This window comes from Mastigoproctus giganteus, chromosome 9 (assembly GCF_048544385.1).
Source record: "Mastigoproctus giganteus isolate SK-2022 chromosome 9, ASM4854438v1, whole genome shotgun sequence".
Lineage (NCBI taxonomy): Eukaryota > Metazoa > Arthropoda > Arachnida > Uropygi > Thelyphonidae > Mastigoproctus > Mastigoproctus giganteus.
This window is the reverse complement of record NC_143583.1, coordinates 103271801-103296688: the sequence shown is the minus strand read 5'-3', so window position 1 is coordinate 103296688 and position 24888 is coordinate 103271801. Positions and strand designations below refer to the sequence as shown.

The following is a 24888-nucleotide window of genomic DNA, read 5'->3' as shown; positions in this document are numbered from 1 at the left end:
TTGTCAATGAAATTATTCTTGCAAGGATGAAATCCTTCATGCTGCAAATCTTGTCCTTTATCTAAACTTTGATTTTTCAATAAATGTGCTAAAGCTGTTCAAGATAAGAATGTAGCATATTTCAGTTGGCTTTTATTCAAATCTCTGGCTTCATTTTCTGCCTACACTAAAGCTTGCAGAAACTGTAAAACAGTTATTAATCAATCCAAACTATTTTGAACAGGCTAAGGTAGTCAAACATTCTGGTCTTTTGCCAATGCTATTGGCCACATTTTCTATCCATCTATACTCCCACCTCTGTTACAACCTAATGGTTCTATTCCATCCTCAGTTAAAAAGAAAGTCGACTTACTAGCATCCTCCTTTTCATCTAATTCTTGTATCGATGACTAGTAAACTACCTCCTGCCATACTAATACACTGCACTCAATACCTCTTGTGACAGGATATTAGAATATTTCTGAACAACCGTGATGCCAAGAAAGCTTAAGGTCCTGATGGCAATTCTCCACTTTTTCTCAAAACCTGTGCTTGTTCCTGTTTTGTGTTCCCTTTTTACCCTGGTATTTTTTCTCCTGCTTGAGATATGCTTATATTCAGCCAGTTTTTAAAGCATAACACTGGTTGGTGCCAACAAGTGTTACTGCTTCAGATTTATATAATGTCCACAAACATAGCAGAAACTAAGCATGTAGATAACATGTTCATTTAGCAGCCATAGCAAACTGCAAAAAAAAACATAAATACTATGGGTTCTTATATATGTATAAATGTCGCAAAAACACAAAACCTTCAATTTCCATGAAAATACTAACACTAGACAAAAGCAATAACACTGTTGGTTCAGCAAACAAATTCATATAAGAAAGAGTTAAATATAAACATACTTTTTTGTTACACAGTGTAATACACTAAGTTACATCAACTGCAGCCTAGATGTGAGAATTTTCTTTCAGTCAAAACATAATTAGCAGTTGAAAAAAACTTCCATCCCATCTTGTGGAAAGAGAATATTCATGAAACTTTAAAGATGGATCACAAATACTGACATGAAACAGTTTTTATTATATGCCTAAGGCTTTCTTTCCTTGTATCATTCTGCAAGGACTAATTCTAATATTGTCTTACCTGTAAAGTAAATGTTCAAGTTCTTCTAGCTGATCTTCATGTTCAAGTTTATTAGCAAACTAAGGAGAAAAAAGGGCAATATACATTATTTTGAAATTAATATTAAAAAATAGATTTAATTTTATATTTTTTAAAAAAAAGCAAAAGATAAAGTAATTAAAATTTCAATTTTTGGTGTATACAGCATGTTGCAGAATGGATTTCACAAAGTACAGCTAAATTTTCTTGATTTCCTCTACCTGCAAATGGCTTATTTTACTGACATTAAGATGTCCTCCACCCCCCCCCATATCCAACAGCACCTTACTCTCTCTAAATTTCACATCAAACATTCCCATACTTCCCCATTTTTCTCCTAGTCCTCAACCATCCATTAGACTCTACATTATTGTTCTTTCATTTACTTACTTTTTCCTTACATTTTTGATTAGGAATCAAACTGCTGCATTAGAGTTCGTGGTAACAAAAACTACTGAGCCCATATTGCACCTATTATGGATCTTGTGAGAATTGCATCAGTTTCAAGGTCTGCATTAAAGGTAAAAATGCTTCTCAATGTTTTGCTTGTCTCCTAAGATGTGTCGTAGAGAGAGCGAGAGTATTACATACATGTGAAATTGAAAGAAATACTGTCTGTTGCTCTTAAAAATATAAAAGGTTAATGATTAAATGTGCAAGGCAGTGGGGAATGGATCATTCCTGGTGAGCAGATATAAGAGAGTTAAATGTGCAATAGGTATTCTAATCAGAATACCTGGTAGATAACCTTTCCCTTTCTATTCAGGCTTTAGAACTTTTAAAGCTCCTTCAATAGCATTAGCAAGAAACCTTGGGCAACCTCAGTTCAAATGTATTCTATCACTGCAAAATTGTTCCCCAGCGGCCTGTCGGAGTACCTCAACAACTAACTCAACATTTTTTTTCAGCATGGTCCTATACTTTTCAACAAATCCTCAGTTCATTTGCACTGTAGAAGCTTATTATGTGGCTGTAAAGAAATATCTTCATTTTTACTCTGGTCAATACTATATACAATAAAAAGCAAAATACTATTTTTCTATATATATATACTATTTCTCTACAAACAAAACAAAAAAAAAAAAAGCTTTTATGACACAAATAGGTGTAACACATTTTTTTTTTATACCCTAACTCCAAGAAACTTATACCACCTTAAACTAAATAAGAAACTTAAACTGGGTGAACATTAAAAATTTTTTTTTTCTTTTTTTCTGTTCAACAATAATATATACAGGGTGTTTCAGTTAAACGTTTCAGAACTTCTAAGAGGGGTAGGGTACATCCTGACAACTCGAAATCATATAGCAATGTGGGGGGTCGGAAATGCTTTCCTGAAGCGGTGTTGTACACAGAAGCACCATAAAGAAAAGAGACCGTAAGTGAGAAATCGTTTTAATAATACATGAAAAGAAGCAAAAGGTACATGGATTAAAGTAAGTGTTCGAAGTTTCTTCCACGGGCTACAATGCACGCCTCACATCTCCGACGCATGGACATCCGAACATTCTGGAATACTCCAGGCGAATTTCGAATTTCTTCGGCAGCTACTGCGATTCTTGCAACCAGCTCCTCAGCATTGTCAACAGGGGTGTCATAAACTAGCGATTTCATATGACCCCAGAAATAAAAATCAAGACATGATAGGTCGGGTGACCGAGCAGGCCAACGCACGGGACCACCACGTCCGATCCACTGTTGACCAAATGTGACATCCAGGTAGTTACAAACATCTCCGCTATAATGGGCAGGGGCTCCATCGTGTTGGAACCACATTGTCTGTTGCGTCGATGCAGAAATCTGTTCATCTCTCAAAAGTTGTGGCAATACTTGCTGCAGAAAGATCAAGTAGATAGGTCCGGTTAGACGACACGGTAACAGGTAAGGTCCGATGAGGTGATCTCCCATAATACCGGCCCATACATTGACCGAAAATCGAATCTGTGCTGCACGACGTCGTATTGCATGCGGGTTCTCGACCGCCCAGATATGGTCGTTATGCGTGTTGAAAATTCCTTCCCTTGTGAAGGATGCCTCATCGGAAAACAACACTTCAGCAGGAAAAAGGGGATTTGTAGCACATTTTCCAAGGTACCACTGTGCGAAAGCAATACGAGGTTGAAGAAACTTCGAACACTTACTTTAATCCATGTACCTTTTGCTTCTTTTCATGTATTATTAAAACGATTTCTCACTTACGGTCTCTTTTCTTTATGGTGCTTCTGTGTACAACACCGCTTCAGGAAAGCATTTCCGACCCCACATTGCTATATGATTTCGAGTTGTCAGGATGTACCCTACCCCTCTTAGAAGTTCTGAAACGTTTAACTGAAACACCCTGTAGATTTCAAAAATTATATATCATATTGATAATGAAAGTAGCTTTACAAAAAAAGTAACTTTTTGTAGTCGAGGCAGTTGCAGAACAATATGTAAAAACAACAATAACATAAACACTTACCTGTCTTTGCAATATTACCCTCACAAAAGGTCACTTTGGTTACAAGAACTTGATTTGTTTATGGGTGACACACACACACACACACACACACACACACACACACACACACACACACACACACACACACACACACACACACACACACACACACCGGTTTACTTAATTATGTTTCCAGGTGGTTTGGTGGACAAGAGTCTAAGGGATTACCTTTATAGCCTTACGATCAGGGTTTTCTTGGACCCTGAGAGAACATTACTGCAATTGTTGGCTTAGTGGATAAAGGGGAAAGGAAGTTAATACACATTTAAGGATATGTGATAAATAATAATAATAATAATAAATAAATAAAAATATTTTAAATTAAAATTGAATAAGACAAAATTAAATATATAAGCTAAATTATAAGCATTAAATAATATTGTCAGAAAACTTTACCAGTTAAGATCTTCTGTTTCTAGGGTGATTGGCAGAGATTGACCTAGGGTACTATTCCTAGAGATTGTAGGGTACTATTCCTTAGTTGTGGGAAGGGAGAGTTGTTTAGTTGGAGGGTTGGATGCAATTAAGAAGTTTAAATTTATTTTTAATTTGGGTTAGGACTCTAATTCTTGAAGATCTTCAAGAATAGAGTCCTAACCCAAATGTCACTGTTTTTGATCTGAATTCATTCGTTGCAGCTAATGCTAGCCACAGCGCCTATTAAAAAGGCTTCTTTGTAAAGTGGTTTAATAGAAGCCACAGATAGTATTAACTGCAACAAAGTAATTCATATCAAAAACAGCCACATACACATCTTCAAGAATAGAGACCTAACCCAAATTAAAAATAAGTTTAAACTTCTTAATTGCAATAAACTCTCCAATCAAACAATTCCCAAACTAACTCCAACTAAGGAATACACTATGACCTGGGTCAATCCTTACCAACCACCCTAGAAACAGATCGTAACTGGTAAAGCATTTTTATTTATTTATTGTTATTTACTTTTTTTTAATCACATATCCTTAACCTTGCCCCATCCTTTGTTTACTAAGGCAATACCTGAAGTAATGTTACCCTCAGAGCACAAGCAAACCCTAATATTGAGACTATAAGGATCCCTTAGACTCTTGTCCACCAAACCACCTTGCAACAAGATTAAGAAAACCACAGTACACATACATACATATATATATGTTTTGCCCATAAACAAATCAACAAGCTATTGTGACTGAAGTGACCTTTTGTGAGGGTGATATTGCAAAGACAGCTGGAAAGTGTTTACATATTGTTGTTACTTACTTATTTAAAATTAACCTTAAAACAAAATTCTTCAAATTAGATCTAAAACTTTTAATTCTACTATAAAATTTTTAATTCTACCAAAAATTCTAAGAATTTTATAATAATAACCATTACTTGCTGTCATTATACCACAAAACGTTTGACTCCATTATGTACATATTTCCAATTCAGAAATAAACATAATAATACCAATTGGGTTTGAGTTCTTTATCTTCAAACAACACAGTTTACCTAGGCACCATGCCACTCAAGGAATATCTTGCTTGAATATTATAACACAATTTATTTCATGAATTTTTAACATAATTAATTCATTCTTTAAAAAAAATAGTAAGATCTTTGTTTGACAAAGATTTATATCTTTTCATTTTAATTCTTGTTTTGATTTAAAATTAAAAGTTCAGCATATGTTGTACTCATTGTTCTAAATATTTTATTCAAATGATCAGCTGCTTCAAAGTTTTGTGTGTGTGTGTGTGTTACAATGAAAGAGCTAGCAAGTTCACAAGTCTTCATTTTCAGTCAAATTAGAAATTATTTATTCGTCAGTAATTTCTTGATTTTTGTCTTTTGTAAGCTAATCTTTCACATCAGATTTATCTACACCTTCATGACCATTTGCTGAAATGAATATAAAATTAGTCTTCTGTGATCAGCTGTTGACTCAGAGTCCAATAGATTTAACAGTTCTGTCCAAGATAACCACATGTTGGGCCAAGATTTTGAAAAGATTTCGAAAAAAATAATAATAATTATAGTAAAGTAGATGTCAAAAATACCAGAAAATGATGTCTTTGACATTTATATATTTCAGGGATTTAGTCATATCTTGTGATTTTTTCAAAACATGAGTCATGAGTTTGAATCTTATATTTAAATTCTCTAAAACTCCTTCATTCACTGGCTGAATAAGGGCAGTCAAATTCTGGGGGTGAGAGAGTGAATAAACATTTCCTATCACCTGCTTGGAGATTTAAAGGATGTGCTGAGGCAATATCAATTAAAAGAAGAGATTTAGGAGAAGGATTTTGGTTCTAAAGGAATTCCTTCACTTTAGGAACCATATCTGAAATAAGCGAAAATCCAGCCAAGTGCCTTTTTGATGACAACTAGTACACTGGAAGAGAACTAATGTTATTAAAATTTTTAAATGCTCTTGACTTTTCACATTTTCCTACAACCATTATTGGACGGTTGAATGTTCCAGCAGCTGTCTACAGCTAGACTAGTTAAGTGTTCTTTCCTTTTTTTCTTATATCCTGGAGCCACTGCTTCTGTTTTAGCTGCCAAGGTTTCTGTTTCTGTGTCATCATTTTATAATATAGACTGGTTTAATCACAATTAATTCTCATTGAATTTCAAAGTTTTGACTTTTAAAATTGGTCCAGATATAGAGGTAGTCTTTTCCTCTTTGAAACAGAAACTATGACAAAAAGAGCTATACCCAATTTTTTTCTCTCCAAACTGTATTCTAGAAGGTGATGCTTCACTTAAAAAGCACCAATTGTGGATTTACAAACAGTATTGCACACAATCTCCCACTGTTACTCAGCCAACCCTTAAATGTATTGAAATTTTAGTCGATGATTTATCAAATCTCTTTATCACATCTCTTTAGTTCTTGTAACTTCATTTCCAATAGTAATGATTTTCTTTTCCTTTTTGGTTTGCTTGCCATTGTAATGTTCACTGTTTAAATGTCAAAGGAAAATTAAATGAATACACTGCATTTTATCAAAAAAGAAGGGAAAGAACTTAGAATTTAAGATTAAAAGATTAAGCAAGTTCAATTAGTCTATTACTATTGTTTTAACAGAGTTTTTATCTTTTTTATCTTATTATAATGTCTTGAATAGCACAATAACTAAGCTAAAATTTGTATAATTATGCTAAATTTTATTTGTAAATATAAATTTATGATAATTCATAAATTCTTCATATTTATGATAATTTCAACATCATCTGGTATGATATTTTTGTGAATAAACATTTATCTATCTATTATTATTTTCCCTTTGACAAACCTTGTTACGATGTCAAGAAGTTATCCAATGGATAACCAGATAAGAGTGTTACATAATTGGGGTCACATAAATGAAACTGTACTGTATATGTAAAATTTATTATTCTAAAATATACAAAAACTCCATGCAAGATAAGAATATGATCGTACTTTTTAACATGGGCTTTTAGACTTGCAAATCATAAACAACTTGAGCAGTGTAACTCCCTGCAATGTCTTTTTATATATAACTATTAAACAATACTTTTTTTTTTTAAATAATACAGTAGACTCTCAATTTTCTGGGATAGGTGGTAAAAAACAAATCCCGGATGATCCAAAAATACAAAAGTCCCCGACATAAGTAAGAGATGCATTCCGGGACTTCTTACTTCATTGAGTTTTACGTAACTCGGGAATGACTAATAACATATTGCTACTATATGCTATTACTATTACATTTATTGACAAATCTGAAATCTGTGCGATACTTGTTAATGTTTGGCCATTTTCATACATCCTTATTAGTTTAATTTTCTGATCCAAATCGATGGCTTTCCTTTTCTTGATAGATTTACTAGTAGCACTGTCACTTATTCTCTTAGTCGGCACCATGATAACGGTCAAAATGAAATTTTCTGAAAAGAACTTCACAGGGTTAAGGGGGAAACACATTATTATCACCTCACGCGAACTCATATTTTACTAAAGCACATTTCTGGAGGTCACTGCATTTAAACAATTTGCACCTTCCAGGTTACTGGGCCTTTCTGTTCGTGAATCTAATTATAAACAGGTAGTAAACTCAATCTTATTGCAGTTGCGATTATACCGATAACTGGAATTGTGTGGGATTTTACATTATTATGGTGAAATGTCTCTCCTCTTCACTAAAATCTTCAGTCATACAAAAAAAAAAAAAAAAAAGAACCATAAATAAATTGTAAGAATCTTCTCTTCTTTTCTATTTTTTTGCTTGTTACTCTGAATCTCACTTGTGCAATTTGTGCGTGCCATAATCGTCATTATTGATTGCTTATTTTATTTTTATTTGTTTTAAATTTTACAATCCTAAAAAAAAAAAAAAAAAATTATGTAAATCCATAGTTGCATAAATCGGGGACTTATTGAATCGAAAAATGTTCAGCAACCTGCGTAAAAATTATGGCGATAGATAAAAAAATGAAAAAACTTACCATGCACTACTCGCATGTCCAAATACGATGCGTCCCTTTATTTTTTGCAATGTCGATTTTAAGTCTAATAGCTTCCCTTCATTTTTTACGATGTTGCATATGGTTGGGTCACCAACATTATAATGGTTCTTTAGAGATTTAACAGATGCACTGTTTTCAAACTTTGGAATAATTTCAAGTTTTAGTTTAACCGAAAACGCAACTCTTTTGCTTGGTAACCGATAAAAATATCCCCCGGAAAAAATGGATTGATTCTACAGTCGAATTTTGTGATTCGGTGAAGGCGAGAGCGTTTTCTTTCTAATAGATCTGTGTCGTCGATGGGGCGAGGTTTTAGCTGAGGTAGGATGTTTTTCCCCTATCCAGCTGTTTTAAAATCGGTAAACGAGTTCGTGATTTAAAAACATCGTCAAGTGGGGAGAAACACCCTAGGCATATCAATGTAGGAGGACAGTGAGTGGCACCTGTCAATCACTGATCTGGAGTTTTACCCACTTAAATAATATTATGATAATAAGAAAATTTTGTGATTCGGTGAAGGCGAGAGTGTTTTTTTTCTGATTGATTTGTGCTGTCTAGGGGGGGGGGTCTTAGCTGAGGTAGGGTGTTTTCTCCCTAACCAGCTGTTCTAAAATTGGTAATCGAGTTACATACAAAATCATACAATTTATAATCAAACATTTATGTATCTTAACAAGAAAATGGGATTTTTTACAGGGGATATTTTTTCTGGGATTCCTTTTGCTTTTACCCATCATTTTCGCAATTTCTAAACAACAAAAAAAAAAAAAATACTATAAAAAAAATTCTGACATCCATGACATAAAAAACAAAACAAAATTTGTCTTTTTGCACTGCAATGGAACACAACAATCGATGCGACACACTAAAACAAACTAAACATTTGGTCTTTTTTTTTTCTTTTTCAAGCAGTGGGCGTGAAGACAGTGGGGATTGCAAGATAATAGGTACACTAATCTCCCAACAATGACTTATAATGCTGCTTGTTGCTTATTTATGACTTGCAAAACATCTGTTTATAAATATTCTAGTTATTACTTGAATTTTTTGATTTCTGGTTGATATTTTTTTTGATCCCGGTTAATCAAGAGTCTGCTGTACTTTTCATTTCTCTCTTCTTCATCTACTATTAAATAATACTTTTTACTTACTATATCAACTATTAAATAATACTTTTTACTTACTATATCAACTATTAAACAATGCTTTTTACTTACTATATCAACTATTAAATAATACTTTTTACTTACTATATCAACTATTAAACAATGCTTTTTACTTACTATATCAATATCAACTCCACTGGGCTTTCTTTTTGTAGCAAACTTCTTGTCTAATTCATTGAAGTAAGAATCTGGAATAACATAATCAATTATCATGTGAAATGCTGAAGCTATTTCTAAATACAATATTTTACAGAGTGGGCTTAAAAAAAGTAGCTTTTGATAGGCTACTTTTCTGAGGCCCATTCTGTAAAAGATATGCTATAGCTGCAATTCCAGAAGTAGTTTCTGACATGAATTAAAAACATGAAACCAATTTAATAAGCCATAATATACCATACAATACAGTTTACAAATTAGAGCATGTCTGTTTGTTATTGTATGTTGACGACAATTACTCTTAATAGATTCAGGAACCATACAAATTTCTCACTGAATATTATTTTTTAAATCCTTTCTGAGGTAAAATCTGGGAACCACAGAAGACACATTCTTCATTCCTTATAGTTCCTTCCTAATCATAGTATTTATAAATGCAGGCAAGAAATGTGCAAACTATTACATGAGAAATTATCCTATTAGAAGTGGATTATCCAGCAACTGTCTTGAAATCCTGTATGGCATTTGGATAATCATCTAGCACCCAATGTTTTCTGTACAGAAAATTTGACAAGCAAGAGCTGTTTCAAACATGACACGCTATACACAAATCGATTTATCATGCAAAAGAATTTGCATTTAACTCAAATTGAACTTAATTTTCTGAAGACCAATGTATTTTGTTATAAGCACTGAGCTAGCTACTCAAGTGGAACCATTCCTGTTGATCATGAAATAGTCATAATTCCTGTTGATCATGAAATAGTCATAATTCCTGTTGATCATGAAATAGTCATAATTCCTGTTGATCAAAAAACAGTAATAATATGAAATCATAACTACTATAACTAAAGATGGCAACCATTCGCAATAATAGACATTTCTGCTTATCAGGCTATGCTTCTTATAGCACATCTACAATGGATTAAACTTTCATTATAGTCTAGTAGTACACATCAGCACATGGTTTGTAAGTGACCTAGTTGTTGCAGCAATCGTCTAGTTAATTTTTTCAGACCCTTAGGCATATACTCTTTGATACCTTTTATCCGAACAGCCATTCAGATGTACTATGGTTCCTTCCATTTACCATTCATTACTATGCAAATTTCATACCACCTGCCAAAACTTTTCTTAGTGTATTTCGCCAAAACATTTGTATCCGAGTACAGATGTCTTGAGAATGTTTGTGTCTTTATTGTAGGAATTATTTTGCACATGGGTTTGCTTCTATGACTACCATACTGCTTCTCCAAAAGAATTTAAAAGGAAACATTCACTGAGAAATTAGCATAATCCTTAAAAATAAAAAATAAAAAATAAAAAGTTTATTACAAGCCATTCCCCACAGATGCCCTGCAATGAGCTGACAGATACATCCATGTTGCCAGAAATTATCAATATAAATTTATATCAGAACCCTTTACCATTATAATTTTTACTTGCAGTTTACTTTTCTCTGGCCCACCTGTATAAAGAATAAAATTAAAGCACACACATATTCTTTCAATGATAACAGCAAGAACAATGTACACTTACTGCTGTCCAGTCAATCTGCCACAATCAGTCCTCTACTTATATCTTTATGCTGACAGGATTATTAATACAATGGATACATATCACAAATCAAAAGTGTGAAATTATCATGTCTAGTATGCTGAAGGAGACTATCCAGATATGAACCAATGGTCATTGGGAACAAAGTGTAAAAAGTCTGCTTTCCTACAATCAAGAGGCCAAGCTCAGCAGTACCAGGCAATAATAAGTAGTAGGAATCAACAAATTTATTTCAGATCTAGAAGACACTTGCAAAACTTCAATGTAAATATTAAATTAAAAAAATAATAATAATAAATAAATAAAGAGGCCCTACCAGAATAGCCACCTTATAACAAATGGAGTTTACAATGTCACTGAAACAGTTTTCATTGCCACCACATTACCAGTATATGCAAACTAAGTACTAGTGACCACATATGTCATTCCAGTCAGCCAAATAATAATAAATATTAGTTCGTTCTGTTTAGATATATTTATCTATTTGTTATTTATTTGTGATACAACCCAATGGATCTACAGTGGCTACCACAAAAGTGAGTAAATATAGCAACACAAAATGCAATTAAATACAGAATGAATTATTTTGAAAGAGGTGGCAGAAAAAATAAATTTCATTATGACACAGAGTGGTATTTAAGGAGCAGCACAGCATTTATTTGTGCAATATGTAATATAGGATCTTTTCCACAAAGAATGTGTGTTTATTTTGGAACATTAACTTAAAACACAAATAAGAGCAAAGCAAAACATTTCAAATGAATTAATGAATTCGTATGACTGATGCAAATACAGTAAGCTCCCAATTTCAGGTGGTAGATGACTTTCATCAACCGGTGAAATACAACACTTTGCTTATTGGAGGCTTGAAGTGGTGAAACCCATGTTTAGTCTCTAGAGCAAAGTTTCTGGCATCACCCTCTCCCCATACTTCTCCTTCAACCCATGCACGGTACTAAGTACTATAGGTTTTGATACCTTTCGTGTTTGGGGTTCTCATAAAAAAAAAAAAAAATTATTGGTGTGCAGATTATCCAGTTATTGGATTACCTATTCATGATTTTTTAAATTTGTTTATGTTTAATTTTAATTCAAATTTATCTATAAACTGAACTAAGCTTTTATTTGTCTCTCACACTCTTCCAGCTTTGTGTTTCCAACAATCTATATTTAAGTTTCCTGGTCCCTTCCAGATAACGAATAGTAAGAAAATTATCAGTGCACAATTTAGCAGATTTTTCTTTTTTATATTATTACTACCAATACTTAATACACTCAAGGTTTCTGAAACTTCACATAGCCATAAGTACTTATAATTTCTTTCCCAGCCTTTCATTTACAACAGTCTAGTTTATGGTTTCTTTTAAGTTGACACAGCCAAGTGATGAGTTTCAATACACAGCTACACATTCTGCAGTTCAAATCCATATGATACCAAAAAGTATAATAATATTCTTGTAGTCTTTACCTTGTCAACTCCTCTGATCCTCTGTGGGCATCCCAGAGTATAAACAGAAAATTTATTTTTAATGGAGGGAAATCACATTCTCCTATTTGTTGCTAGTGGCTATGACAAGCTGTACTGTACTTTGATTAAAATTACAGTAATCAAAACAATATTTTGTAATTTGATCTTAAGAGTCCCATTTAGTGAAAGTATAGCATGACACTGCATGATTTACAAATAAAATCAATAACAGAGGGCAATGTGCAACAAAAGTCAAAGAAACCTAATTTTATTAATTTATAATGTTATGTATTTGAAAAGTTTAGTAATTAACAGTTAATCATATATTGATGTTATTTATTGATGTTACAGATGGACATAAATTATAACTGGAAGTTGTTCTTATGTAAAAAAAAAAAAAAATGATGCATGCAAATTATAAATAAAATAATTTGGATTATTCACATTTTTTAATTATCTGTGCTTCCTCTCCCCCTTACTGTTGTTTATTGAATTATGAAAAATTTTCAGCTTCAGGAATTTACTGTAATTTAATATACAAGAGCAAGTTGATAACAGTGGCTGACTAAAACTTTTGGGAGAGTTTTCATACTCGACACAGTTGCAAATCATTATAATAGCAATTAATATTACTCATTAGAAACAAAAAAAAATCATTTCAAAAACAAAAAAAAAAAAAAATTTCAGTTTCCCATGACACAAATATTAAGAATCAGATCCAGCAGCATTTATAGTTTGGCCTGAAATTCTGCAAAATCACTCTAGGAACAATAACAGACAGCTTCAAAACAGTTTCCCATGCTGAATAGTGTAAAATAAAGCCATTTGAATTTGATAGATTAATTCATTTGAATTCATTTACGGATTTTAGTGATAGCAACACAACATGTTAAATTTAGTGATGCAACAACATATGATATGGTAGTTCTTGGTCATGAAATAATATAAAAAATTTTTGTGCAGATACATTGTTTTCAACAGAGCAGTGTACAAAAAGAGAATGATAATGCAAGTTGTGAGAAATGAACATCAAAATTAACTGTTGAGAAATACTGCAGGTGACATTGAATATACCAAAGTTATTCAATGTACAGTTGCACTCAACTGAAAATTCTGCCAATTCTGTGATAAAATTTGTATATAGTGAAAATAACATTAGGAGGGAAGGAAAAAAGATTTATGGAAATGAAAATCAAAGAAGCATTTTTATTAAAACATTTAACAAAAAAAACCTCTCAATAAAAACAACAGTAAAGATATTTCAGACCTATAAACCACACAGACCCATTCCAAAGGAAAAAACAATAAAATAAAATTAACTGTCATATTAGGGCCACCCAAGAATGATAGTATTTACCCATGTATATGATGTCCATAAATCGCATTTGTTCTCTGATCAATTTGTCTGTATACCTGGATGAAAGACTAAGTTTCTAGGGAAGGTGGATCAACTAACTTAGCCACAGAATGAAAAAAGTCCATAAAAGTTCCTCGCATTATTACCAGGATTGGAACCCAGACCTTTTCTACTTGGTGTGAGAAAGACTGTGATTATAACCACTGTGCTACCCTTGTGGACCATTCTGACAGGATAGAATGGAGGAAGCAGGGGGGGGAGGGTTATGCTCTTAGTTAAGAACCATACAAAATATAAGGTAGTGTAGGCAGTTGACCTGGATGGTCAGTGCAACGTTGAGTCAGTTTGGTTGGCCATAAGCACTGGGAAAATAAAAATGAAAACAGAAATGTGTTATAGGTCTAATGACTGTGATGAGTAAAATGAACAGCTGTACAGACACAAAGTGGACCAACAAACAGAAATATCCCACAATGGAGGACCCATCCCCCTAGAAACTGACCAGAACCCATGGGATGGTCACTAACACAGCAGTAGGATTCTAAAGGATCCACTCAATGACCACTCTCCATACCAGTATGTTAGAGATCCAATGAGAGAAAGCAACACTCCCAAACATTCAGATTATCAGCAGCAACCCCTAATACACTAAGAATATGCAGACAAAAGACCTACAGGGCAACAGTGATCACACTGCACCAACACGGAATTCACCCAAATATTCAACCACCATCCCTGCCCCTGAAAAAGTGACCATGAGTGTCTAAGACAGCCCCCAAAATCACTTCAGTGGGCCTAACTGATGATGCCACCAACAGCAAACCCCAAAGGAGAAGCACTTGGGGTAGCAATTGCTGAAGCTACCGGGACCCCTACAACAACCAAGAGAGACTGCTTGAGGCCCAGACTCAAATGGATGCCATATGAGGAAATGACACTCACAACAGAGAAGAAAAATGAATGGAATACACAAGCTATCAGACAATACAGAAGCCAACAAGAGAGATAAACCAGTCTACAATCAAATCACAAAGGAGGGCAGGTAAGCCAAAGCAGATCACGAGAAGTTCTTGGCAAAGAACACAAAGAAAGGCAGCAAACAGTCCCTCCCTATGTAAGCACTAGAAGGAAGGGGACAAATTGCACTGGTCCACCAAACATGAAATGGCCCAAATGCTGACGATCCTACTCAGGCCACTGACAAATTGAACACACTCCTTGCATTCACATTTACCAATGAGAAACCCCTAAGGATGAGGATACTATAAGTGTATCAAACTCTAACAGGGGGCCGGATGACCTGTAACAACTGAGAGGAAGGTGGAAAAAATTCCCAAAGTCAAATACAAAAAAAGGCAGCTGAGGTGGATGGGAGATCCATCCAACTACACTAAAGGAAGCCAGCAAAATAGCAACCATAAACCAGCCATCCCGACCTCCACTCCTGCTGGCAAAAGTCAAAAAGCACAACCAACCAGACAGGAAAGCAGCCACAATGCAGACTCAGCATGGACCCACTAAGGGGACAATCCCACCTGACCAATCTTACTCAACACCATGGGGCAGCAACAAAGCAATTGGATGCAAAAAATGACTTCAACGTCAAACACCCAGACCCCAGAAAAGCCCTAACACTGTGGCACAAACTGGAGCACTGCAGCAGCAGGTAAAAGTCACTGCCATGGGCAAAGGGACAGTTGGGCTGCAGAAGACAGAGAGTGGCCATCAACGGGCACTAGTCCTCCTGACCAGTGGCATTAGTGGAGTCACAAGGGAGGAGTGGAGAAGCAATGGGCCCATTGCTTCCTTCAACATCTATTAATAACCCTGATGAAGTACACTAAGCCAAAGTTCAAGCCTGTAAATGACACTAAGGTCGGTAGCATAGCCAATTACAGCAATCAGTAACCACTGCAACAAGACCTAGAAAATTTAGGCAGATGGGCTGAGAAGTGGCAACTGAAGTCCAACACTGACAAATGAAAGGCACTGGACATGGGCAGGTGCAATCTGAGACCAACATACCAACTTTGCAGCATGACACCCATGCCAGCAGAGAATGAAAAAGATCAGTGAGCAATTGTACTGCAAGATACAAACGCCCTCAGCACAGTGCAGACAGGCCACCAGGACTGACTCCTAGGCCTTTCAGCAATACCAGAAGCCCACCATAGAGACAAGGTGCTCAACTCATTATTGAATGCAGGTCTGGAAGCCCACCCCAGGAAGGATGCAGCTACACTAGAATGGGCACAGACAAGAACAACAAGACCTGTGAAGGAAACAAAAGGGCATCCCACTAGGAAAGGGTCCAGTTACGAAAATTGCAGCATCCAGAGACCGGAACCCGTAAAGAGACCTGACCAAGGTGCCCAAGACCCCCAACAGAATCTATCCCTCCAATCCAGACTACACACATGGGGGGGGCACAAACTGAAACTGAGAAAGGCAGCTACAGGACAAATGAGCTGGAACCTGTCCCCAGTCAGCAAACTGCTGGAGCAAACCTCCATCCACTGCAGAAGTAGGCAGCTTGAATAAATGCAACAAAGAACCAGACAAACCACTGAGCGAAAGGACAGGTTCTATGCGAAGTGTTCCCACCATTGGCTGATGCTGTACAAGCCTGCCTCCCCCAACATCATCTACCATTACTAATACCAATACTAAAACTTACAGGTCTGTAACTACTCACTTCACCCTGCAAACCACCCTTGTGAACAGAAGCACCTGCACATTTCCAATATATAGGAGAGCTTTATATTTTATTGTGGGCTAAAGAGTGTAGGTAACCCCACAAAGAAAGTGATTCATTAAAAGTTTTCATTAAAACAACCACAAAGCATTTGAAACTATCTTTCACCTCCTCACAATGAAACTGAATGCACCATCAACATGTATGTATATGCTAGTTCTGGACTGAATGTCCATCGTTTAGACTAGCTGTTGAAGAACTGAGAGTAGCTAGCTGGCAGTCTTATGTAAAAGTGGTTTCAAAAAGTTTGAATGTTTCTGACAGTTATCTCTAATGAAGATAAATATTTCAAAAACAGGATGTATAAGCATACCTCCCCCCCCCCAGTTCCTGAAGTAAGTATGATTGTTTAATGAAAGCCTCCTGTGATATAAATAATGTAACTCTGTAAGTACTCACATCATTGGGATTACCTTATGCTAAATCTATAACAGTGAAGAATGATGCCTAACTGATGAAACCTTTGAGATAAATAATACAGCGAAAGACCTATATGCTCATGCACATTTATTGAGCATTACAGCTCTAGTTCATACTATATAATGTTACAGAATCACTTGGACACTCCAGACTTATAAATTTATAACATAGTCAATTATGAATATTTCTTAATGTTTTTCTGGTCAATACCACTCTAAGAACAATGAAAATGGACCACATTTATTCAGCATGAGTTTTTGTTTTTATTTTTCATAAGAAATTTTCATGACCTATGTGATGGCATGGAATCAATTTTGCAACCCAACATTAAACACTTATAATGCAGTTGTGACTGAATATTTCTCACAGAATTTATATATAATTTTTTATAGTCTAATTCTTTAAAGAAATGTCTAATTTCTTATCTCTGTAAATTATATAAAATTAATAATCTCAATAATTAGCTACAACGATAAAAAAAGTAAAAAAAATTAAATAAAAACAAAAAATGGGTGGTACTTACACATATCGATTTTCTTTAGGAGTGGGGACTGTAATCGCTGTTCCCATACATCTTCGCATGAATAAGCAGAAGACAAAAAGTGCCTCACACCTGAAAATTTTAAACTTTGATATTATTATGAAAAATACTTTTTATAAAAAAATTTGGGGTTAAATGTATTCAATTCAACAACTTAACAGTAGTAAAATGCTTCCATTTTTAAATGCTAATTCCTAAAATGAAAAAGGTTTGTTCAGAAAGCTTTTCCAGAAATCTTGAATGCCCTTCAACAATTATTAGAATTCAGATTATGAAAATAATAATTTAAAAGTAAATTACCACCAAGATGCCTCAAATATTTATAAAAATAAAATTTATAACAGATTAAAAAAAAAAAAAAAAATCTTTTGCAAAATATATAACCAATAAATCTATAAAGTTAGCTAAGCATAAAACTATGCAATGAAAAATGATTCAACCAGCATTATACAGTTGAAACTCTATATAACAGCCTCCGGGGAAATGAGAAAAATGGTTGTTATATAGGAAGGACGTTGTATCAATCGTTCATAAAATCAACAACAAAACAAGTAAAGTAAAAGTTTGAACATTTAATGTAATTCTACTAATACAATACAGTATAATCTTATTTATATGTACTACACTTTTAAACAAGAAAATTGATTGTAAAATTGCATTGATTGCAGAGTGCAGCAAGGTTACAATTAAATTTCACTAGATAAGCTACTGTGACCTATCAAGACCTAACAGGAGAATTGTTTCATACTTTAAAATAATCTGTTAAAAACATGCTGTTTCAATGGTAGAGCACGTTTTAAAAGGCAATTATGAAGATGCACAATAACAGTTATTTTACGTTGGGTTTTTAATCAACGTACAAGGATTATAACTTGTACACCTGGTCGGTGTACAAGTTGTAATCCTTGATGGGCATCTTTCACTGAAAATTGTTCAACCATAGTAGGTTCATCATCTTCATCACTACAAATTTAGAAGATTCCATTACGTTGTGAAAGGTTAAGCACATGTGGGAAAAGAATTTTCAGCTTGCACAATTGGATAAGTTTTCGATAAATTTTGGTGTTTTATTGATCTAAATATCATAAATTTATTTTCTATAAGTAGCTTTATAGTATATTAGATCGTACAGTATAGTGCAGCGTATATCTCGAACTTGATAATGTAAGGTAAATGTAAAACTTGATAGTGCTGCATTGGAATCTGTTAGCTTAGTGTAGTGCTGTCAACTGATCTGATCAATTAAATTTATTAATCTTATTAATTTCCATTGTCGATCAATTAAATTGAATTTAAATGGAAATCAAGCCCAGACCAGAGCAGAAAATCAATGGGCACAAAGGAGCGGGAGTGCTGTAGCTCAGGAGAAATCAAAGGGGGCAATTCTTCGACCATCACAGTCTAAAAAATGTGCAAATTGTGAAATGTAAGTGGACCTCTCCAGAACAGGATCTAGCCAAAGAGAATGCCTTAGTGTGTTAGGTGCAGAAAGTGCAAAGAAATTAGGTGACAACTAAGCATTCTGATAGACATCTATGAAAATTTGAGGAGTAGGATAGATGCCGTCGAAGGAATTAAAACGGGGGTACTGATCAAGCTCTCAGCTGCCCAACTCAACGCCAGAGCTCACTTTTGTGAAACAGGCAACACAGTGTCAACCTTCAAGGCAGAATCTGCTGGTCCCATGGGAGCTAGTTATTGTCGGTAACTCAATTGCCAGAGAAGGGTATGGATTACCCTGACAATTTCTGCTACTTAATCGGATGGTTCACAACAATAAAACTCAGAGGAAGAAAATCTACAGTATTACTATAGATATGAACCAAAATACAACAAACATGCATATCTCTTATACTTTGTTAGCAAAACTGGTGATCAGAACAAAACTTGAGCTGCACACACGTGCTGTATTGTTGTCACAAATCAGAGGAAGTAACCTTTTTTTTTTTTTTTTTTTTTTATGAAAATCCCAAACGAGAGGTATTAGAACCTATAATACTTAGTACCATGCATGGGTTGGAGGTTGAGAAGATGAAAGAAGATATTTGTTGATATTAGACTTGACTTCTACAGAATGTAATTTTCAGGAAATATGTACGAAGGAAGGTTGTTCCAGAAAACGGCAGTTGAATGAATAAACAAGGAAGATGAAAAGTTGGATATGTGAGTTTGAAGTTGGACAGTAAATGGATGTTGGCTGGTAGCGGCATGTGTTTGGACTGTTTTGAAAGAGAGAGCTGGAATTATAGAAGCCAATTCAGAAGAACAGTGCCCATGGAAGTATATGTAGAAAAGGCATAGAGCAGAAACAGTACGTCTATGAGACAGTGAGTTAACTCTGTTTGAGAGGAGTCATTAATTAAACTAACTGCCCTCTTCTGAATGGAATCTAGAAGCCTGAGAGAGGCTTTGTGGGCTCCGCCCCAGATGTGGGAACAATATTCCATGGTAGGGCAGATCTGCGATTTGTACAGAATGAACAGCTGTTTGGAAGAAAAGTAACGCCGTGAGCGAAAGAGAAAACCAAGTTTTTTAGATGCAGAGGAAGCAATATTTGTAATATGCTTGTACCAAGGGAGATTAGAAGTCAGGGTAAACCCCAAAAGAGATACAGTGAAATCTTGTTAATACAAACTCGGTTTCTACAAAGTACTCGTTTATATGAAGCACATACCATTCCCCTGCGAAAGGATAGGCTTTTCTATGTAAATATATTAGTTTACTACAAAATTCGGTTAATACGTATTACAAAGTTCTTTTTAACCCTGTGAGAAATAAATATTGTCATTTTGTATGTTTAATACAAATCTTGGCAGAGCGATCCGATTATTGTCCCCGGCCACCTAGCTCCCTACTAATGGACTATGTTGTACAGCTTCCTATGCTAGACGAGTGATAATTTGCATCTGGTCATGCAAGTCAAAGTGACAAAATAGAAGTCAAGGAATATAGTAAAGACATCAAGGAATTTCAAAAGGGAATGGTTGTGGGAGCTTGTGCATCATGTACTTCCACATCAGAAATGGCATGTCTTGTCAGTTGCTCAGGGCCACTGTGGTTAAGGTGTACAAAGAATGGTATTGAACAGGTAAAACAACCTCCCGCCTACGGAACAGTAAAGGATTACACAAGGCAGATGTTTGTGATGAGTGAAGGGTGCAACACATTGTACAGGCTCAATGGCAGGTCACTATGCAACGGTTCACATCGCAATACAATACGGGGAATGCAAGAACAATATCCCAAATGATGATGTGCTCAGATATATGGGGTTCCATAACAAATGATCCAAGAGACAGCCTCTCTTCACTGCTGATCATCGTCAACAGAGAATGCTGTGGTGTCAATAATATGCTGATTGGATAATGAAGGACTGGAAATGAGTGTGCTGGTCAGATGAGTCCAAATACCTGATGCAATATCCAATGGATGCCTTCGTGTGACACAAGCAACATGAGTTCATGGACCTATCTTCCACTATACGGGAAGGTGGCAGTTGCTGCTTAATATGGGGCATGTTTTGCTAGAAAGAACTAGGACCTCTAGTACATATGGCTCAGCATTTCACTGGTGAGATCTACTAGCAGATCTTAGGAGACCATGTGCATCCTTCCATGTTGCATTTTTTCCCAGACAAAAACGGGATCTTTCAATACAATAATGTGCCATGTCATTGGACTGCACACCTTGCACGAGTAGTTCGAGGAACATAGTGAAGATATCATCCATCTTGACTGGCCTCCAAATTCACCTGACCTCAATCCAATTGAACACCTGTAGGATTTTTTGGAATGGAAAGCGAGGTGTATGAACATGCAACCATCATCTATTCCAACACTGTGGAAGGCCTTGTAGGCAGCATGGCTGCAGATTTCTAGTCTTCAGACATCTAGGAGGGTCAAGGCCCAGGTGTTATGTGTTAGTGGCTGTTATGCATGCAAACGGTGGCTCAACACAGTATTCAGTATGTGGTCACAATTCAGTGATCACTCAGTGTATATTACATTACACTACATTATACAGAGTGGTGTCCCGAGATAGTCTTCTTTGCCTCATCTATTAGCTAGGCTTCATCTGTGATATAAAAAATTGTTACCTTTGGAGATGAAGAACACTTTTCCTGCTTTCCTGCTGCCCTTCAGAGAAACAAAAAATGTATTGCTTCCATATTATCAGAAAATTTGCATTTTCATTGCAAGAGCACATATTTATCTAGTTTTTTTTTTTTTTTTTTTCTTTTAGGGATCAAAATTAACTTTTAAAATTAGCTTATATAAATGTTAAATTGCTTCAGATATCAATTTAGTATGCTAATATCAGCATTTGCTGATTTGCTCACATTCGGCAATAATAAGCAGAAAACACCCTAAACTAACAAGTCACAGCAGAAAACATGCCTTTATGGGTACTAGAGTACTTTAAACTCAAATCTGAATGGAGTTGTGAAGGGAGAACACATGTTCACTGAGAAAGCTGTCATTGTTAAGGAAATTTATAGATTTTGGAGGGAGCAAAAATGCCAGACAAAATCTGATTTATTTAAAATCCCTGTGGACAGACGAAATGGCAGATAAAAGGGAGGACTTGTTCTCCTTTTGCCAGATATCTGGTAAGTCTTAGGGTTGCAAACAACCCCAGGGGATCAACATCTGGTGAGTATGGGTGTGGCACACCCAGGATCCTGAGGCTGGATATCATCATTCTTCTCTTTCTTGATGATTCCTTTCTACTTCTCACTCTCTCAGGTTAACTCGGGAATTTTTTTTTTTTTTTTTTGGCTGGTGCAGCATAAGCCTCAGACTTCCTTGCACTATATGGCTAATAATAATGTGTCCACTTTTGACACAGTCCAGTATTTGAGCTTGCTGTTCAATAAACAAACTGAGCAAATACAGGGCATTTATATGTCTGGTATTTGCTCAATTTCTTTGTACAAATTTTGCAAACATTGTTGCAAAATTCACAGGATGAACTGTATTCTGTATTATTCTCATATACCAGAATAATAAACTTTCAACTGTTTCAATGAAATACCACTATCTATGGACAGATAGCAGTTTCTGCATTGATAATTTGCATGAGGTAACTCTGTTTTTAATATGTCTTAATGGTTTGGAATATTATTATTATTAGCCATATGGTGCAAGGAAACTTGAGGCTTTTGCTGCACCAGCCAAAAAAAAAAAAAAAAAAAAGTGTGTGTATCAGAAGTAGAAGGGAAGAATGATGACATCCATATGAAAGATGTTTCTCTATAAAAAGAAAATTAAAAGATGTGAAATGAAATTTAAATAAGTTGCAGAAGAAAGTTTCAATTTAGTTCCATTATATTTTTATATTTTTGGATTAATATTTCTTACTATAATCTAACCCCTTCCATTATATTTTAATTTCACTTTTTCAGTTTTTTTTTTTTTTTTTTGTGTCAAGCTTTCCTTGTGGATGTTTGGTATTTTTATGGAAGCTACCAAGTAAGCCAATTCATTTTGTGGTAGCTAATGCGAATGTACGAAACCGAAGTTATGAGCACCCGATAGCACTTCGGTTTTTCTGAGGTAACCTAGCAACCCTGTATATGGGAAATCCACCCTGTGACATTTTTCCCTAGGTTTGCCTTTTCTACCACTCCTAAACAGTGTGACTTTTCTTTTTCCTCCAGCACGACAACATTATTGCACCAGGAAATCTCCATTTGATGTCTTCTCATACGATAAATGACTGATGCCCATAAAATACACTCGAGATTGAGACGCACACTTAAAATTTATGGTAATTTAAAAAAAAAGTTCAATTCCTGTGAAACTTTCCTTACCAAACTTCACTTTTTTTTTTTTTTCATAAAACCGTAAAATACATGTAATTTAATTTTTTTTTTAAATTCAAACATAATCCTAAATGCAGAATGAATGAAATTTACCTCTATATTTCAAGAGTATCTGCCTCAGCGAAAGCAAGGAATAACATTTTGTTAAACTGAGAGACCCATTTAACAGTAAAAAAAACATTTCTGTATCTTAGCCTCCCAGAAGCAATAATAGAGCCCCTATTCAAAATTATTGACAACAGTTAAAAGCACAGAGTAGTAAGATACCACTCTGTGGATAAAAGAATCGCATGGCACTTTCTGTGCGCCACCATATCATACCAAGTTTGCTATTAAACTTGCACATGAACTGAAATTTGCTCAGCGCCGCCTATCAGCAGATTTCAAAAACAGAGAGCTAGCATATCGCTACATTTAGAGGTGCATGCTGTACAGAAGATTTAGGAGAAGTCCGGTTGGCCTGCCTCCCTAAAATCCACTCATGCACACCTTCTCGATGGTAAGCCCTGTTACGTCACTTAGGTGGCAACGAACGTGTAGAGTGGTTCTCTTCAAAACGCCTGGTCAGCGTGAAGAGGAAAAGACCAAACCCTCCAGCAATGAGAGCACAACAATACAAATGGCCCTCAGTCCCCAGCAGCTTTCACTCTCCCTCTTACGGCAGCGAGAGGATCAGAGTGGAAGCAGAGGGTGCTAAGAATCTCTGGGTACGACCAGGCTGCCATCCACGGAAATTGAACTTGGCCTGTTATAACGTACGATCACTCATCGGTGAAGACAGGATATTAGAGCTGGAAAAGGAATTAGAAAATGTGAATTGGAATATCATCGGTTTGGCTGAAACAAGAAGAAGAAATGAATCGCTTATAAGTTTATCAAGTGGAAATCTGCTGTACACCAATGGAAACAGTGAAAGGAGTGAAGGTGGATTTGGGTTTCTGGTCCATAAAGATTTTAAAAACAACATTTTGGAATTCAAAAGTACATCACCAAGGGTGTCAAGACTAATACTCAAGATTTCTAAGAGGTACAAGCTAAAGATTATAATGATTTATGCACCAACATCGAGCCATGATGATGAAGAGGTTGAAGAAATGTACACTGAAATTGAGAGTCTTCTAGATGAGCAGAAAACCCACTACACTATTATTATGGGCGACTTCAATGCTAAGGTTGGAAAAAGGCAAAACAGCGCAGAAAGAGGAACTATAGGAAATTTTGGAATTGGTGAAAGAAATAAAAGGGGTGAAAGACTTGTGGAATTTCCAAAATCTCAAGGAATGTCAGTAATGAACACTTTTTTCAAGAAAAGGGTGAACAGAAAGTGGACATGGAAGAGTCCAAATGGATTAACAACTAATGAAATCGACTTCATCCTCACTAACAGAAGATATATTGTGAATGATGTTACCGTCCTGAATAAGGTAAATGTTGGAAGTGATCACAGGATGGTAAGATGTACACTTGATATAGATGTAGGAAAGGAGAGGAAAAAACTGACTCGAGTAAATAATACAAAGGTCTTTGAAATAAC

The 24888-nt window shown here is 35.3% G+C and overlaps 1 protein-coding gene across 1 annotated transcript in view; it reads right to left on the bottom strand.

Annotated features, from left to right (window-relative positions):
• LOC150080605 (uncharacterized) overlaps nt 1-23686 on the bottom strand; it is a 98032-nt gene extending 74346 nt beyond the window's left edge. The window contains exons 1-4 of the mRNA XM_090381205.1: nt 23448-23686; nt 17513-17602; nt 9394-9464; nt 1129-1187 (exon numbers count right to left, since the gene is read on the bottom strand). Of these exons, the coding sequence (XP_090237331.1) occupies nt 1129-1187; nt 9394-9464; nt 17513-17602; nt 23448-23535 (308 nt within the window). The 5' untranslated portion in view covers nt 23536-23686. The remainder of the gene's footprint in view (nt 1-1128; nt 1188-9393; nt 9465-17512; nt 17603-23447) is intronic.
• Between the last annotated feature and the right edge of the window lie 1202 nt (nt 23687-24888).